Source organism: Cherax quadricarinatus, chromosome 69 (genome assembly GCF_038502225.1).
Source record: "Cherax quadricarinatus isolate ZL_2023a chromosome 69, ASM3850222v1, whole genome shotgun sequence".
In the NCBI taxonomy this organism is placed as follows: Eukaryota; Metazoa; Arthropoda; class Malacostraca; order Decapoda; family Parastacidae; genus Cherax; species Cherax quadricarinatus.
Window position 1 is genome coordinate 17,450,738 of NC_091360.1, and position 15,185 is coordinate 17,465,922.

Consider the following 15,185-nt stretch of genomic DNA (forward strand, 5'->3'; position numbering starts at 1 on the left):
GTTTGCCAGGCGCCCATATGCCGCAGCAGTTATCTGGTTGATGTGTGCCTCCGGAGACATGCTCGGTGTTATACTCACCCCAAGATCTTTCCCCTTGAGCGAGGTGTGCAGTCTTTGGCCACCTAGCCTATATTCTGTCTGCGGTCTTCTGTGCCCTTCCCCTATCTTCATGACTTTGCATTTGGCGGGATTAAATTCGAGAAGCCAGTTGCTGGACCAGGTGTCCAGTCTGTCCAGGTCTCTTTGAAGTCCTGCCGGGTCCTCATCTAATTTAATTCTCCTCATTAACTTCACATCATCTGTGAACAGGTCACTTCTGAGTCTAACCCTTTCATCATGTCGTTCACATATACCAAAAATAGCATTGGTCCTAGGACCGACCCCTGTGGTACCCCGCTCGTCACAGGTGCCCACTGTGATATATCATTATGTACCATGACTCGTTGTTGCCTCCCTGCCAGGTATTCTCTGACCCATTGCAGTGCCCTTCCTGTTATATGCGCCTGATTCTCTAGCTTCTGCACTAATCTCTTGTGAGGAACTGTGTCAAAGGCCTTCTTGCAGTCCAAGAAGATGCAATCAACCCACCCCTCTCTCTCGTGTCTTACTTCTGTTATTTTATCATAAAACTCCAGAAGGTTTGTGACACAGGATTTGCCTTCCATGAATCTGTGCTGGTTGGCGTTTATACTCCTGTTCCGTTCCAGGTGTTCCACCACTCTCCTCCTGATAATCTTCTCCATAACTTTGCATACTATACACGTCAATGACACAGGTCTGTAGTTTAGTGCCTCTTTCCTGTCTCCTTTTTTGAAAATGGGAACTACATTTGCCGTCTTCCATACCTCAGGTAGTTGCCCAGTTTCCAGGGACATGTTGAAGATTGTGGTAAGTGGCATGCACAGCATGTCCGCTCCCTCTCTAAGGACCCACGAGGAGATGTTGTCCGGTCCCATTGCCTTTGAGGTATCGATGTCCCTTAGCAGTTTCTTCACCTCCTTCTCATCTGTATGTATGTCGTCCAACACTTGTTGGTATATTCCTTGCTGGTGTCCCCGTCTGGTCTGTCTCCCCAGAGTCCTTCCTGTCTCCACTGTAAATACTTCCTTAAATCTCGTGTTGAGCTCCTCACATACCTCTTGATCATTTCTTGTGAGTTCTCCACCTTCTTTCCTCAGCTTTATCACCTGGTCTTTGACTGTTGTCTTCCTCCTAATGTGGCTATACAGCAGCTTCGGGTCAGATTTGACTTTCGATGCTATGTCGTTTTCGTACTGTCGCTGGGCCTCCCTCCTTATCTGTGCGTACTTGTTTCTAGCTCTTCTTTTAATCTCCTTATTTTCCTGGGTCCTTTGCCTCCTGTACCTTTTCCATTCTCTGGTGCACTTAGTTTTTGCCTCCCTACACCTTCGGGTAAACCAAGGACTCGCTTTTGTCTTCCTATTATTTCTGTTTCCTTTGGGAACAAACCTTTCCTTGCACTTTGTTGTTACATACTCCATCATCTCGTTTACTGATTTTCCTACCAGTTCTCTGTCCCAGTGAACCTCCTGCAGGAAGTTCCTTATACCTGTGTAGTCCCCCCTTCTGTAATTTGACTTTTCCCATTAAATTCCTGTCACCTTCTCCACTATATAATCAAAACTCAGAACCACGTGATCGCTAGCTCCAAGGGGCCTCTCATAAGTGATGTCCTCAATGTAAGAACTGCTCAGGGTGAACACAAGATCCAGTCTTGCTGGCTCATCCTCCTCTCTCTCTCTGGTAGTGTCCCTGACATGTTGATGCATGAGGTTTTCAAGTACCACATCCATCATCTTGGCTCTCCACGTTTCGGGATCCCCATGCGGCTCCATGTTTTCCCAGTCGATCTCCCTGTGGTTGAAATCGCCCATTACCAGTAAGTTTGCTCTGTTCGAGTGAGCTCTTCTTGTGTGTGTGTTTGTGTGTTTGTATGTGCCTGTGTGTGTGTGTGTGTGTGTGTGTGTGTGTGTGTGTGTGTGTGTGTGTGTGTGTGTGTGTGTGTGTGTGTGTGTGTGTTTGTGTGTGTGTGTGTGTGTGTGTGTGTGTGTGTGTGTGTGTGTGTGTGTTTGTGTGTGTGTGTTTGTGTGTATTTGTTTGTGTATGTGTGTGTGTGTGTGTGTGTGTGTGTGTGTGTGTGTGTGTGTGTGTGTGTGTGTGTATGAGTGTGTGCGTGTGTGTATGAGTCTGTGTATGAGTGTACTCACCTAATTGTACCCACCTAATTGTGGTTGCAGGAGTCAAGACTCAGCTCCTGGCCCCACCTCTTTACTGATCGCTGCTAGGTCCTCTCCCTCTCTGCTTCCTGAGCTTTGTCATACCTCTTTTTAAAACTATGTATAGTTCCTGCCACCACTACTTCACTTGCTAGGCTATTCCACTTCCTGACGACTCTCTGACTGAAGAAATAGTTCGTAACGTCCCTGTGACTCGTCTGTGTCTTTTCTGTTTGTGTGTGTGTGTGTGTGTGTGTGTGTGTGTGTGTGTGTGTGTGTGTGTGACTCAACAATCAATATTTGCACCAATAACTCATTACAGTTGTGACCGGGTGTGGAAGTGTGAATTGCTCATTACACTATAATTTGTTCATGATTGTAGCCATGTATAAACGTAAGTAACCATTCTTACAGAATTCATTACCTTTGTAACTTGTGAGCTCATTACCTTTGTACCTAGTTCAGCTATTAAAACTTTAATGGCCCAGTCCCTGGACCCATTGTGTACCTCTGTAATCTGTAAATACCTTTGTAACTTGTCATGATTGTGACCAGGATGAGTATGGGATGCATAATAAATATATTAAACTAACTAACTGCCTGTGGCACACCTGACAGCTACCTTGCGGTCGAACTCCAGATAGACACTCGCCATATTATGGCCTATTTTATTAATTCTAGTGTATATATATATATATATATATATATATATATATATATATATATATATATATATATATATATATATATATATATCATGTTTATATGTCATTTATAGGGTTTATTATGTCATATTAGATCAATTCTGATACGTAAATAAGCCGTACAGTTGATATTAGCGCAATAATGATGAATTTTCTCCGGAATCCTCCTGCCTTCCGGGTGCCGGAAATTTCAACCACAGGGAGATTGACTGGGAAAACCTGGAGCCATATGGGGGTCCCGAAACATGGATAGCCAAGATGTTTGATGTGGTGCTGGAAAACCTCATGCACCAACATGTTAAGGACACTACCAGAGTGAGAGGGGAGGATGAACCAGCAAGATTGGACCTTTTGTTCACCCTGGGCAGTTCAGACATTGAGGACATCACGTATGAGAGTCCGCTAGGAGCTAGTGACCACGTGGTTCTGTGCTTTGAATGCATAGTAGAGTTGCAAGTGGAGAGAGTAACAGGAGTTGAATGGGAAAAGCCTGATTATAAAAGAGGGGACTACATAGGGTTGAGGAACTTCCTGCAGGAGGTTCCGTGGGACAGAGAACTGGCAGGAAAGCCAGTAAATGAAATGATGGAATATGTAACAACAAAATGCAAGGAGGCAGTGGAAAGGTTTATTCCCAAGGGCAACAGAAACAATGCGAATACCAGAACGAGCCCCTGGTTTACCCGACGGTGTAAGGAGGCAAAAACAAAGTGCAATAGAGAATGGAAAAAGTACAGAAGGCAGAGAACACATGAAAATAGGGAGATCAGTCGCAGAGCCAGGAACGAGTATGCACAGGTAAGGAGGGAGGCCCAGCGACAGTATGAAAATAACATAGCATCGAAAATCAAGACTGATCCGAAACTGTTGTATAGCCACATCAGGAGGAAGACAACAGTCAAAGACCAGGTGATCAGACTGAGGACAGAAAGTGGAGAACTCACAAGAAATGATCAGGATGTATGTGAGGAGCTAAACAGGAGATTTAAAGAAGTTTTTACAGTAGAGACAGGAAGGGCTTTGGGAAGACAGCACAGAAGGGAACATCAAGAGGGAATATACCAACAAGTGTTGGATGACATGCGAACAACCGAGAAGGAGGTGCAGAAACTGCTAAGTGACCTTGATACCTCAAAGGCAGTGAGACCGGACAACATCTCCCCATGGGTCCTTAGAGAAGGAGCAGAGATGCTGTGCATGCCCCTAACCACAATCTTCAACACATCCCTTGAAACCGGGCAACTACCTGAGAAATGGAAGACAGCAAATGTAGTCCCCATATTTAAGAAAGGAAACAGAAATGAGGCACTAAACTACAGACCTGTGTCTCTGACATGTATTGTGTGCAAAGTCATGGAGAAGATTATCAGGAGGAGAGTGGTGGAACACCTGGAATGGAATAAGATTATAAATGAAAACCAGCATGGGTTCATGGAAGGCAAATCCTGTGTCACAAACCTTCTGGAGTTTTATGACAAGGTAACAGAAGTAAGACACGAGAGAGAGGGGTGGGTTGATTGCGTTTTCCTAGACTGTAGGAAGGCCTTTGACACAGTTCCCCACTTGAGATTAGTGCAGAAGCTGGAGGATCAGGCGTATATAACAGGGAGGGCACTGCAATGGATCAGGGAATACCTGACAGGGAGGCAACAACGAGTCATGGTACGTGAAGAGGTATCACAGTGGGCGCCTGTGACGAGCGGGGTCCCACAGGGGTCAGTTCTAGGACCAGTGCTATTTTTGATATATGCGAACGACATGATGGAAGGAATAGACTCTGAAGTGTCCCTATTCGCAGATGATGTGAAGTTGATGAGAAGAATTAAATCGGATGAGGATGAGCCAGGACTGCAAAGAGACCTGGACAGGCTGGACATGTGGTCCAGAAACTGGCTTCTCGAATTTAACCCTGCCAAATGCAAAGTCATGAAGATTGGGGAGGGGCAAAGAAGACCGCAGACAGAGTATAGGCTAGGTGGACAAAGACTACAGACCTCACTCAGGGAGAAAGATCTTGGGGTGACCATAACACCGAGCACGTCACCGGAGGCACACATCAACCAAATAACTGCTGCAGCATACGGGCGCCTGGCAAACCTGAGAATAGCGTTCCGATACCTTAATAAGGAATCGTTCAAGACACTGTACACTGTGTATGTTAGGCCCATACTGAAGTATGCAGCACCAGTCTAGAACGCACGCCTGGTCAAGCACGTCAAGAAGTTAGAGAAAGTACAAAGGTTTGCAACAAGGCTAGTCCCAGAGCTCAGGTGAATGTCGTACGAGGAAAGGTTGAGGGAACTCGGACTGACGACACTGGAGGACAGAAGGGTCAGGGGAGACATGATAACGACATACAAGATACTGCGGGGAATAGAGAAGGTGGACAGAGATAGGATGTTCCAGAGAGGGGACACAGAAACAAGGGGTCACAACTGGAAGCTGAAGACTCAGACGAGTCACAGGGACGTTAGGAAGTATTTCTTCAGTCAGAGAGTCGTCAGGAAGTGGAATAGCCTAGCAAGTGAAGTAGTGGAGGCAGGAAACATACATAGTTTTAAGAAGAGGTATGACAAAGCTCAGGAAGCAGAGAGAGAGAGAGGACCTAGTAGCTATCAGTAAAGAGGCGGTGCCAGGAGCAGAGTCTCGACCCCTGCAACCACAATTAGGTGAGTACAATTAGGTGAGTACACACACACACACACACACACACACACACACACACACACACACACACACACACACACACACACACACACACACACACACACACACACACACACACACACACACACACACACACACACACACACACACACACACACACACATACACACACATTCACAAGAAACGACCGAGAGGTATGTCAGGAGCTCAACACAAGATTTAAAGAGGTATTTACAGTGGAAACCAGTAGGACTCCAAGAAATCAGAACAGGGGGGCACACCAGCAAGTGCTGGATGAGGTACATATAACCAAGGAGGAGGTGAAGAAGCTGCTATGCGAACTTGACACCTCAAAGGCGGTGGGACCAGACAACATCTCTCCATGGGTCCTTAAAGAGGGAGCAGAGATATTGTGTGAGCCATTAACAAAGATCTTCAACACATCATTTGAAACTGGGCAACTCCCTGAGGTATGGAAAATGGCAAATGTAGTCCGAATTTTTAAAAAGGGAGACAGACATGAGGCACTAAACTACAGACCTGTATCTCTAACGTGTATAGTATGCAAGGTCATGGAGAAGATCATCAGGAGGAGAGTGGTGGGGCACCTGGAAAGAAACAAGTGTATAATTGACAACCAGCACGGTTTCAGGGAAGGAAAATCCTGTGTCACAAACCTACTAGAGTTTTATGACAAGGTGACAGAAGTAAGACAAGAGAGAGAGGGGTGGATCGACTGCGTATTTTTGGACTGCAAGAAGGCTTTCGACACAGTTCCTCACAAGAGGTTACTGCAAAAGCTAGAGGACCAGGCACACATAACAGGAAAGGCACTGCAATGGATCAGAGAATATCTGACAGGGAGGAAACAACGAGTCATGGTACGCGAAGAGGTGTCAGAGTGGGCGCCTGTGACAAGCGGGGTTCCACAGGGGTCAGTCCTAGGACCTGTGCTGTTCTTGGTATACGTGAACGACATAACGGAAGGGATAGACTCAGAAGTGTCCTTGTTTGCAGACGATGTGAAGTTAATGAGAAGAATCGAATCGGACGAGGATCAGGCAGGACTACAAAGAGATCTGGACAGGCTACAAGCCTGGTCCAGCAACTGGCTCCTTGAATTTAACCCTGCCAAATGCAAAGTCATGAAGATTGGGGAAGGGCAAAGAAGACCGCAGACACAATATAGTTTAGATGGCCAAAGACTGCAAACCTCACTAAAGGAAAAAGATCTGGGGGTGAGTATAACACCGAGCATATCTCCTGAGGCGCACATCAATCAGATAACTGCTGCAGCATACGGGCGCCTGGCAAACCTACGGATAGCGTTCCGATACCTCAGTAAGGATTCGTTTAAGACTCTGTACACCATCTACGTCAGGCCCATACTGGAGTATGCAGCACCAGTTTGGAATCCACACCTAGTCAAGCACGTCAAGAAATTAGAGAAAGTGCAAAGGTTTGCAACAAGACTAGTCCCAGAGCTACGGGGATTGTCCTATGAAGAAAGGTTGAGGGAAATCGGCCTGACGACACTGGAGGCCAGGAGGGTCAGGGGAGACATGATAACGACATATAAAATACTGCGCGGAATAGACGAGGTGGACAAAGACGGGATGTTCCAGAGATGGGACACAGACACAAGAGGTCACAATTGGAAGTTGAAGACTCAGATGAATCAAAGGGATGTTAGGAAGTATTTCTTCAGTCATAGAGTAGTCAGGCCATGGAATAGCCTAGAAAGTGACGTAGTGGAGGCGGGAACCATACATAGTTTTAAGGCGAGGTATGATAGAGCTCATGGAGCAGGGAGAGAGAGGACCTAGTAGCAATCAGCGAAGAGGTGGGGCCAGGAGCTGTGACTCGACCCCTGCAACCACAAATAGGTGAGTACAAATAGGTGAGTACACACACACACACACACAGGAATCATTCAGGACCCTGTACACCGTGTATGTTAGGCCCATATTGGAGTATGCGGCACCAGTTTGGAACCCACACCTAGCCAAGCACGTGAAGAAACTAGAGAAAGTGCAAAGGTTTGCAACAAGACTAGTCCCAGAGCTAAGAGGTATGTCCTACGAGGAGAGGTTAAGGGAAATCAACCTGACGACACTGGAGGACAGGAGAGATAGGGGGGACAAAATAACGACATACAAAATACTGAGAGGAATTGACAAGGTGGACAAAGACAGGATGTTCCAGAGATTAGACACAGTAACAAGGGGACACAGTTGGAAGCTGAAGACACAGATGAATCACAGGGATGTTAGGAAGTATTTCTTCAGCCACAGAGTAGTCAGTAAGTGGAATAGTTTGGGAAGCGATGTAGTGGAGGCAGGATCCATACATAGCTTTAAGCAGAGGTATGATAAAGCTCACGGCTCAGGGAGAGTGACCTAGTAGCGATCAGTGAAGAGGCGGGGCCAGGAGCTCGGACTCGACCCCTGCAACCTCAACTAGGTGAGTCAACTAGGTGAGTACACACACACACATACACACACACACACACACACATACACACACATACACACACGCACACACATACACGCACACACACACACACACACACACACACACACACACACACACACACACACACACACACACACACACACACACACACTACTCGAGGGGTAAAAGACGCCCAGTCAAATTGACCCTCATAATAGAAATGGTACGAGACAGGATCATGCACCGGAAGCCATGACTAAGGAGCCACAAAATTTGATTAACACAAGCCTATCCGATGTTATCCTGACGCCAAATGACTTCGAACAGGCGATAAATGACATGCCCATGCACTCTGCCCCAGGGCCAGACTCATGGAACTCTGTGTTCATCAAGAACTGCAAGAAGCCCCTATCACGAGCCTTTTCCATCCTATGGAGAGGGAGCATGGACACGGGGGTCGTCCCACCGTTACTAAAAACAACAGACATAGCCCCACTCCACAAAGGGGGCAGTAAAGCAACAGCAAAGAACTACAGACCAATAGCACTAACATCCCATATCATAAAAATCTTTGAAAGGGTCCTAAGAAGCAAGATCACCACGCATCTAGAAACCCATCAGTTACACAACCCAGGGCAACATGGGTTTAGAACAGGTCGCTCCTGTCTGTCTCAACTATTGGACCACTACGACAAGGTCCTAAATGCACTAGAAGACAAAAAGAATGCAGATGTAATATATACAGACTTTGCAAAAGCCTTCGACAAGTGTGACCATGGCGTAATAGCGCACAAAATGCGTGCTAAAGGAATAACAGGAAAAGTCGGTCGATGGATCTATAATTTCCTCACTAACAGAACACAGAGAGTAGTCGTCAACAGAGTAAAGTCCGAGGCAGCTACGGTGAAAAGCTCTGTTCCACAAGGCACAGTACTCGCTCCCATCTTGTTCCTCATCCTTATATCCGACATAGACAAGGATGTCAGCCACAGCACCGTGTCTTCCTTTGCAGATGACACCCGAATCTGCATGACAGTGTCTTCCATTGCAGACATTGCAAAGCTCCAGGCAGACATCAACCAAATCTTTCAGTGGGCTGCAGAAAACAATATGAAGTTCAACGATGAGAAATTTCAATTACTCAGATATGGTAAACATGAGGAAATTAAATCTTCATCAGAGTACAAAACAAATTCTGGCCACAAAATAGAGCGAAACACCAACGTCAAAGACCTGGGAGTGATCATGTCGGAGGATCTCACCTTCAAGGACCATAACATTGTATCAATCGCATCTGCTAGAAAAATGACAGGATGGATAATGAGAACCTTCAAAACTAGGGAGGCCAAGCCCATGATGACACTCTTCAGGTCACTTGTTCTATCTAGGCTGAAATATTGCTGCACACTAACAGCACCTTTCAAGGCAGGTGAAATTGCCGACCTAGAAAATGTACAGAGAACTTTCATGGCGCTCATAACGGAGATAAAACACCTCAATTATTGGGAGCGCTTGAGGTTCCTAAACCTGTATTCCCTGGAACGCAGGAGGGAGAGATACATGATTATATACACCTGGAAAATCCTAGAGGGACTAGTACCGAACTTGCACACGAAAATCACCCACTACGAAAGCAAAAGACTTGGCAGACGATGCACCATCCCCCCAATGAAAAGCAGGGGTGTCACTAGCACGTTAAGAGACCATACAATAAGTGTCAGGGGCCCGAGACTGTTCAACTGCCTCCCAGCACACATAAGGGGGATTACCAACAGACCCCTGGCAGTCTTCAAGCTGGCACTGGACAAGCACCTAAAGTCAGTTCCGGATCAGCCGGGCTGTGGCTCGTATGTTGGTTTGCGTGCAGCCAGCAGCAACAGCCTGGTTGATCAGGCTCTGATCCACCAGGAGGCCTGGTCTCAGACCGGGCCGAGGGGGCGTTGACCCCCGGAACTCTCTCCAGGTAAACTCCAGGTAATACCTGGACAGAGTCAGAACAAGAAAGGAACGGCAGTATTTGTAAGAGACGGCACAAGGAATTAAAATCAGATGATATTATTGTTAAGATCCTATGATACTAATAATGGTTATAACAATAACAATAATTTTTAAAGTTATGGAGGGGTAAGCCAGTGGAAGGCCTCGGTCAGATGGCCAAAAGCTCCAGTTGTGGGTCATCATATGACATACACCCGCGTCAGGAAACACTTGTCCTGTTTCCTGACTAATCTTACCTAACCTAACCTGTGAAGACACTTCCGGATAAAGATAAATAGGGAGTAAACTCAGGAAGTAAAGAATTTTAGAAATAAGGGTCAGGTTATAAGAATACACTAAAATTAAATTAATTTCTTGTGATCCTTTACGTGTATCTTGCAATTAGAAGATAAAAATAAATACAATGTTGACAATTTTGAAACATGTAGATCTCTCAAATTAAACTTAACCTGTTCCAGAGATATTGTATGATCTATGATACGTAAAATATACGAACCCTTGAGATGTAGCTCAACCCTTGAGATGTAACTCAAAACTTGAGATGCAGCTCAACCCTTGAGACACAGCTCAAACCTTGAGATGCAGCTCAACCCTTGAGATGCAGCTCAACTCTTGAGATGTAGCTCAACCCTTGAGATGCAGCTCAACCCTTGAGATGCAGCTCAACCCTTGAGATGCAACTCAACCCTTGAGACGCAGCTCAACCCTTGAGACGCAGCTCAACCCTTGAGATGCAGCTCAACCCTTGAGATGCAGCTCAACCCTTGAGACGCAGCTCAACCCTTGAGATGCAGCTCAACCCTTGAGACGCAGCTCAACCCTTGAGATGCAGCTCAACCCTTGAGATGCAGCTCAACTCTTGAGACGCAGCTCAACCCTTGAGACGCAGCTCAACCCTTGAGACGCAGCTCAACCCTTCAAATTCGAATTCAAATTCAAATTCAAAGTTTATTCTCTATAAGGAATTTGGTTATTGTGTGGTTTACATGTAGTAAAATACTAATTACAGAGGGGGCCACTAGAACACCTAGCATGGCTAGGCATTTCGGGCAGACTTAGATTAATTCTTAAATTTAAAATATTACAAATTATGAGGTAAGTTGGTATTATGGCTAAGTGACTAAATACTAGTTTCTGAGTTTAGCAATGTGAATGCTTTTGTTTCAGTATTGGAGTATCACAGGCCAACTTATGACTAGTTAGGATTCATTATTTTAAGATTGAGATTGATATTTCTGTTTATGGTCAAATGGGTGAGTGAGTGTAAGTGTGAACCACCAGGTGGTATTCGTGTAGTTAGTTGACGGGGTGTATCAGGGAGATAAGATGTTTTCTAATGGTAGTTTTGAAGGTGATGAATGTGTCTGCAGTTTTAGAGTTTTCAGGTAGGGTGTTCCAGATTATAGGGCCTTTGACATACATTGAATTTTTGTAAAGGTTTAGTCGGACACAGGGAATGTCATAGAGATGTATGTGTCTGGTGTTATGCCTGTGGGTTCTGTCACAACTATCAAGAAAGCATTTTAGGTCAAGGTTAATATTGGAATTTAAGGTCCTGAAGATGTAGATTGCACAGTAGTAAGTGTGGATGTACTGAACAAGGAGTAAGTTTAGATCTATGAAGAGTGGGGGGGTGTGTTGCCAGGGATGGGATTTAGTGATTATTCTTACTGAGGCTTTTTGTTGGGTTATTATTGGCTTTAGGTGTGTTGCTGCAGTTGATCCCCAAGCACAAATAACATAGGTGAGGTATGGATAAATGAGTGGTATAGTGTGAGAAAGGCATTTTGCGGCACGTAGTATCGTATCTTGGAGAGGATCCCAACCGTTTTGGATACTTTTTTGGTTATGTGTTGGATATGGGTGCTGAAATTGAGGTTGTTGTCGAGGTATAGGCCTAGGAATTTGCCCTCATTATGTCTGGCAATTAGAGTGTTGTCGATCTTAATGTTAATTTGCGCAACACCTGCTCTGCTACCAAACATAATATAGTAGGTTTTGTCAGTGTTAAGTGTAAGTTTATTGGCTGTCATCCAAGTCGATATTTTGATCATTCCTCGTTAACAATGGTGTTGAGGGTGGCAAGATTAGGGTGAGAGATGACATAAGTCGTGTCGTCAGCAAAGAGAATGGGTTTCAGGTGTTGGGATACGTTTGGAAGATTATTGATGTATATGAGGAAGAGCAGGGGACCAAGGACACTTCCCTGCGGAACTCCAGTATCAAGTGGCCGTGTTGTTGATGCTGTGTCTTTAATGGTGACACACTGATACCTATTAGTAAGGTAAGATTTGAAATATGCAAGCGCAAGATAAGATAAGATAAGATTTCGTTCGGATTTTTTAACCCCGGAGGGTTAGCCACCCAGGATAACCCAAGAAAGTCAGTGTGTCATCGAGGACTGTCTAACTTATTTCCATTGTGGTCCTTAATCTTGTCCCCCAGGATGCGACCCACACCAGTCGACTAACACCCAGGTACCTATTTGCTACTAGGTGAACAGGACAACAGGTGTAAGGAAACGTGTCGAAATGTTTCCACCCGCCGGGAATCGAACCCGGACCCTCCGTGTGTGAAGCGGGAGCTTTAGCCACCAGGCCACCGGGCCAGGCCACCGGGCCACCGGGCCTGGTGGCCTCTTATACCATAATGGTCAAGTTGGTGGAGTAGGATATCGTGGTCTACTGTGTCAAAAGCTTTTCTTAGGTCAATAAAAATTCCTAGTGGATATTCCTTATTTTCCAATGTTATGTAAAGCAGATCTAGCATTTTTATGATTGCATCATTAGTGCTTTTATTTTTCCTGAATCCAAACTGGCAGAGGTTGAGTATGTTTGTGTTGAGATGCAGCTTCTTACACTTCACTCATTTATATAATTTTTTTTTATGTGCATGTAATTATGAAATATAATTTTGAATATCTTGATATCATACTAATTTTGTTATAAATTTATTGGTCAGTATACCTTTATTTTTGGAAGAAGAAAGTATTGTTGATTATTTGCTAAGTTTGATTACCTAAGTTGCTTTATTTATAGAAATATTCACTCATGACTAATTTTTGCTCATTGATCAAGTTTGTGAGCATAATGATAATGTGGCTATGAACATTCTATTACGAACAATGAAACTCGAGAACATTCTATTACGAACAATGAAACTCGAGAACATTCTATTACGAACAATGAAACTCGAGAACATTCTATTACGAACAATGAAACTCGAGAACATTCTATTACGAACAATGAAACTCGAGAACATTCTATTACGAACAATGAAACTCGAGAACATTCTATTACGAACAATGAAACTCGAGAACATTCTATTACGAACAATGAAACTCGAGAACATTCTGTTACGAACAATAAAACTCGAGAACATTCTATTACGAACAATGAAACTCGAGAACATTCTGTTACGAACAATGAAACTCGAGAACATTCTATTACGAACAATAAAACTCGAGAACATTCTATTACGAACAATGAAACTCGAGAACATTCTATTACGAACAATAAAACTCGAGAACATTCTATTACGAACAATTAAACTCGAGAACATTCTGTTACGAACAGTGAAACTCGAGAACATTCTATTACGAACAGTGAAACTCGAGAACATTCTATTACGAATAATGAAACTCGAGAACATTCTGTTACGAACAGTGAAACTCGAATTGATACGAATAATAATGTTTATATGAAGTTGTGTATCTTCAGTGCGACTTTTTCAGAAGTATTAAGTCACATGAAGACCTATACTACCTATAATTTCCTCATATACTGTAAGGAGATGATTAAGTGTGGGGAAAATTGTTGTAATTTAGAGCAATTTAATATTGTAATAAGGAAGATATTACACACCTGGAAATATCCCTAACTAAAAATAAATATATGTCTAAGTGACGAGAGTAATAAAAAATGGCGGAGTGTATACATTAACTGGGGAGTGAGGAAGAATTTGATCGTGGGTCATCGAGGCCGATGGAAGGTGTATCGGCAAGAACTGGTGACCACGAAATGAGTGAATATAAGATGTATCTAGAAGGGTTCAGATACATTGTAATCTGGTCATAATAAAGCTGATAATGAAGATAGTAATGGACGTGGTGACGCTGACTTCCACGTGTATTAACAGGTAAGGTAGGTAGTTATTAGCCAATATTAGTGAACCTGCCGGTAGAGAGGTGTTAGAATATATCACCAAGATAATACCTTGGTAAGCAATTCATAAGTTTTTATTTATGCTCTTCACAATGTAATTGAACCACTTTATTATATTTCACAATGTAATTGAATCGCTGTGTTGTATAGTAATGCACGAGAAATTACTCAAGTCATACAATTTTTAATAAATATACAGTCCACAGATATAAAATAAGCTTGGTTTACTGGCTCGAAACTCTTTTATTAATCAATATTCAAGAATTATATGTTCAAAATTTCAGGTCCTGATATGTGATCTGAGTAGCTGAGACGTTGAACATTGAAGGAGGGACAATATCAGAGACTATTGTTGCTAAAGTTCCATATGTCTCCGAGGTACATTAATATCAGTAAGTTTGATCTGTTTCAGATGGGTCAGAATTCTCCCCAGTTATGTGGGTGACAGGATAATTCAAGACTGTACTTGTAAATATTTATCCACATATTTTTTTCTCAAGAGTAATTACGCATATAGAGCTTGAAACCAGAGCTTAATAATAAAAATTAGAAATATCGATAGAATACATTACATTGCCCTATTACGTAAACTATTCTATTCATGTCAGGTATAATATACGACAAAGTTGTTGCATCTATCAGCAATTTCCCATTAAGGATTATATCTTAAAAGTATGCAGGTGAGAGCATTAAAGAAACATACCAGGAAGTCACAACTGTACTTCAGATTTCTGTAGAGTCCTCCAACCATAGCAGCAAGATGGATGACGTGAGTTGGTCGGTACTTCTCAAAAACTGCACGAGTTTCAGCTTCAATCCTGTTTAAATTAAAGATTAAATACTTGAAAAGTCACACACACACACACACACACACACACACACAATACATAGTTTTAAGGCGAGGTATGATAAAGCTCATGGAGCAGGGAGAGAGAGGACCTAGAAGCAATCAGTGAAGAGGC

At 43.6% G+C, this 15,185-nt stretch overlaps 1 protein-coding gene across 3 annotated transcripts in view; it reads right to left on the bottom strand.

Moving 5' to 3' along the window:
- LOC128701834 (GDP-L-fucose synthase-like) overlaps positions 1 to 15,185 on the bottom strand; it is a 143,558-nt gene that overhangs the window by 63,059 nt on the left and 65,314 nt on the right. For all 3 annotated transcript variants that reach the window (XM_070099860.1, XM_070099859.1, XM_070099861.1), the window contains one exon: positions 14,927 to 15,041. In XM_070099860.1, coding sequence (XP_069955961.1) covers positions 14,927 to 15,041 — 115 coding nt within the window. The remainder of the gene's footprint in view (positions 1 to 14,926; positions 15,042 to 15,185) is intronic.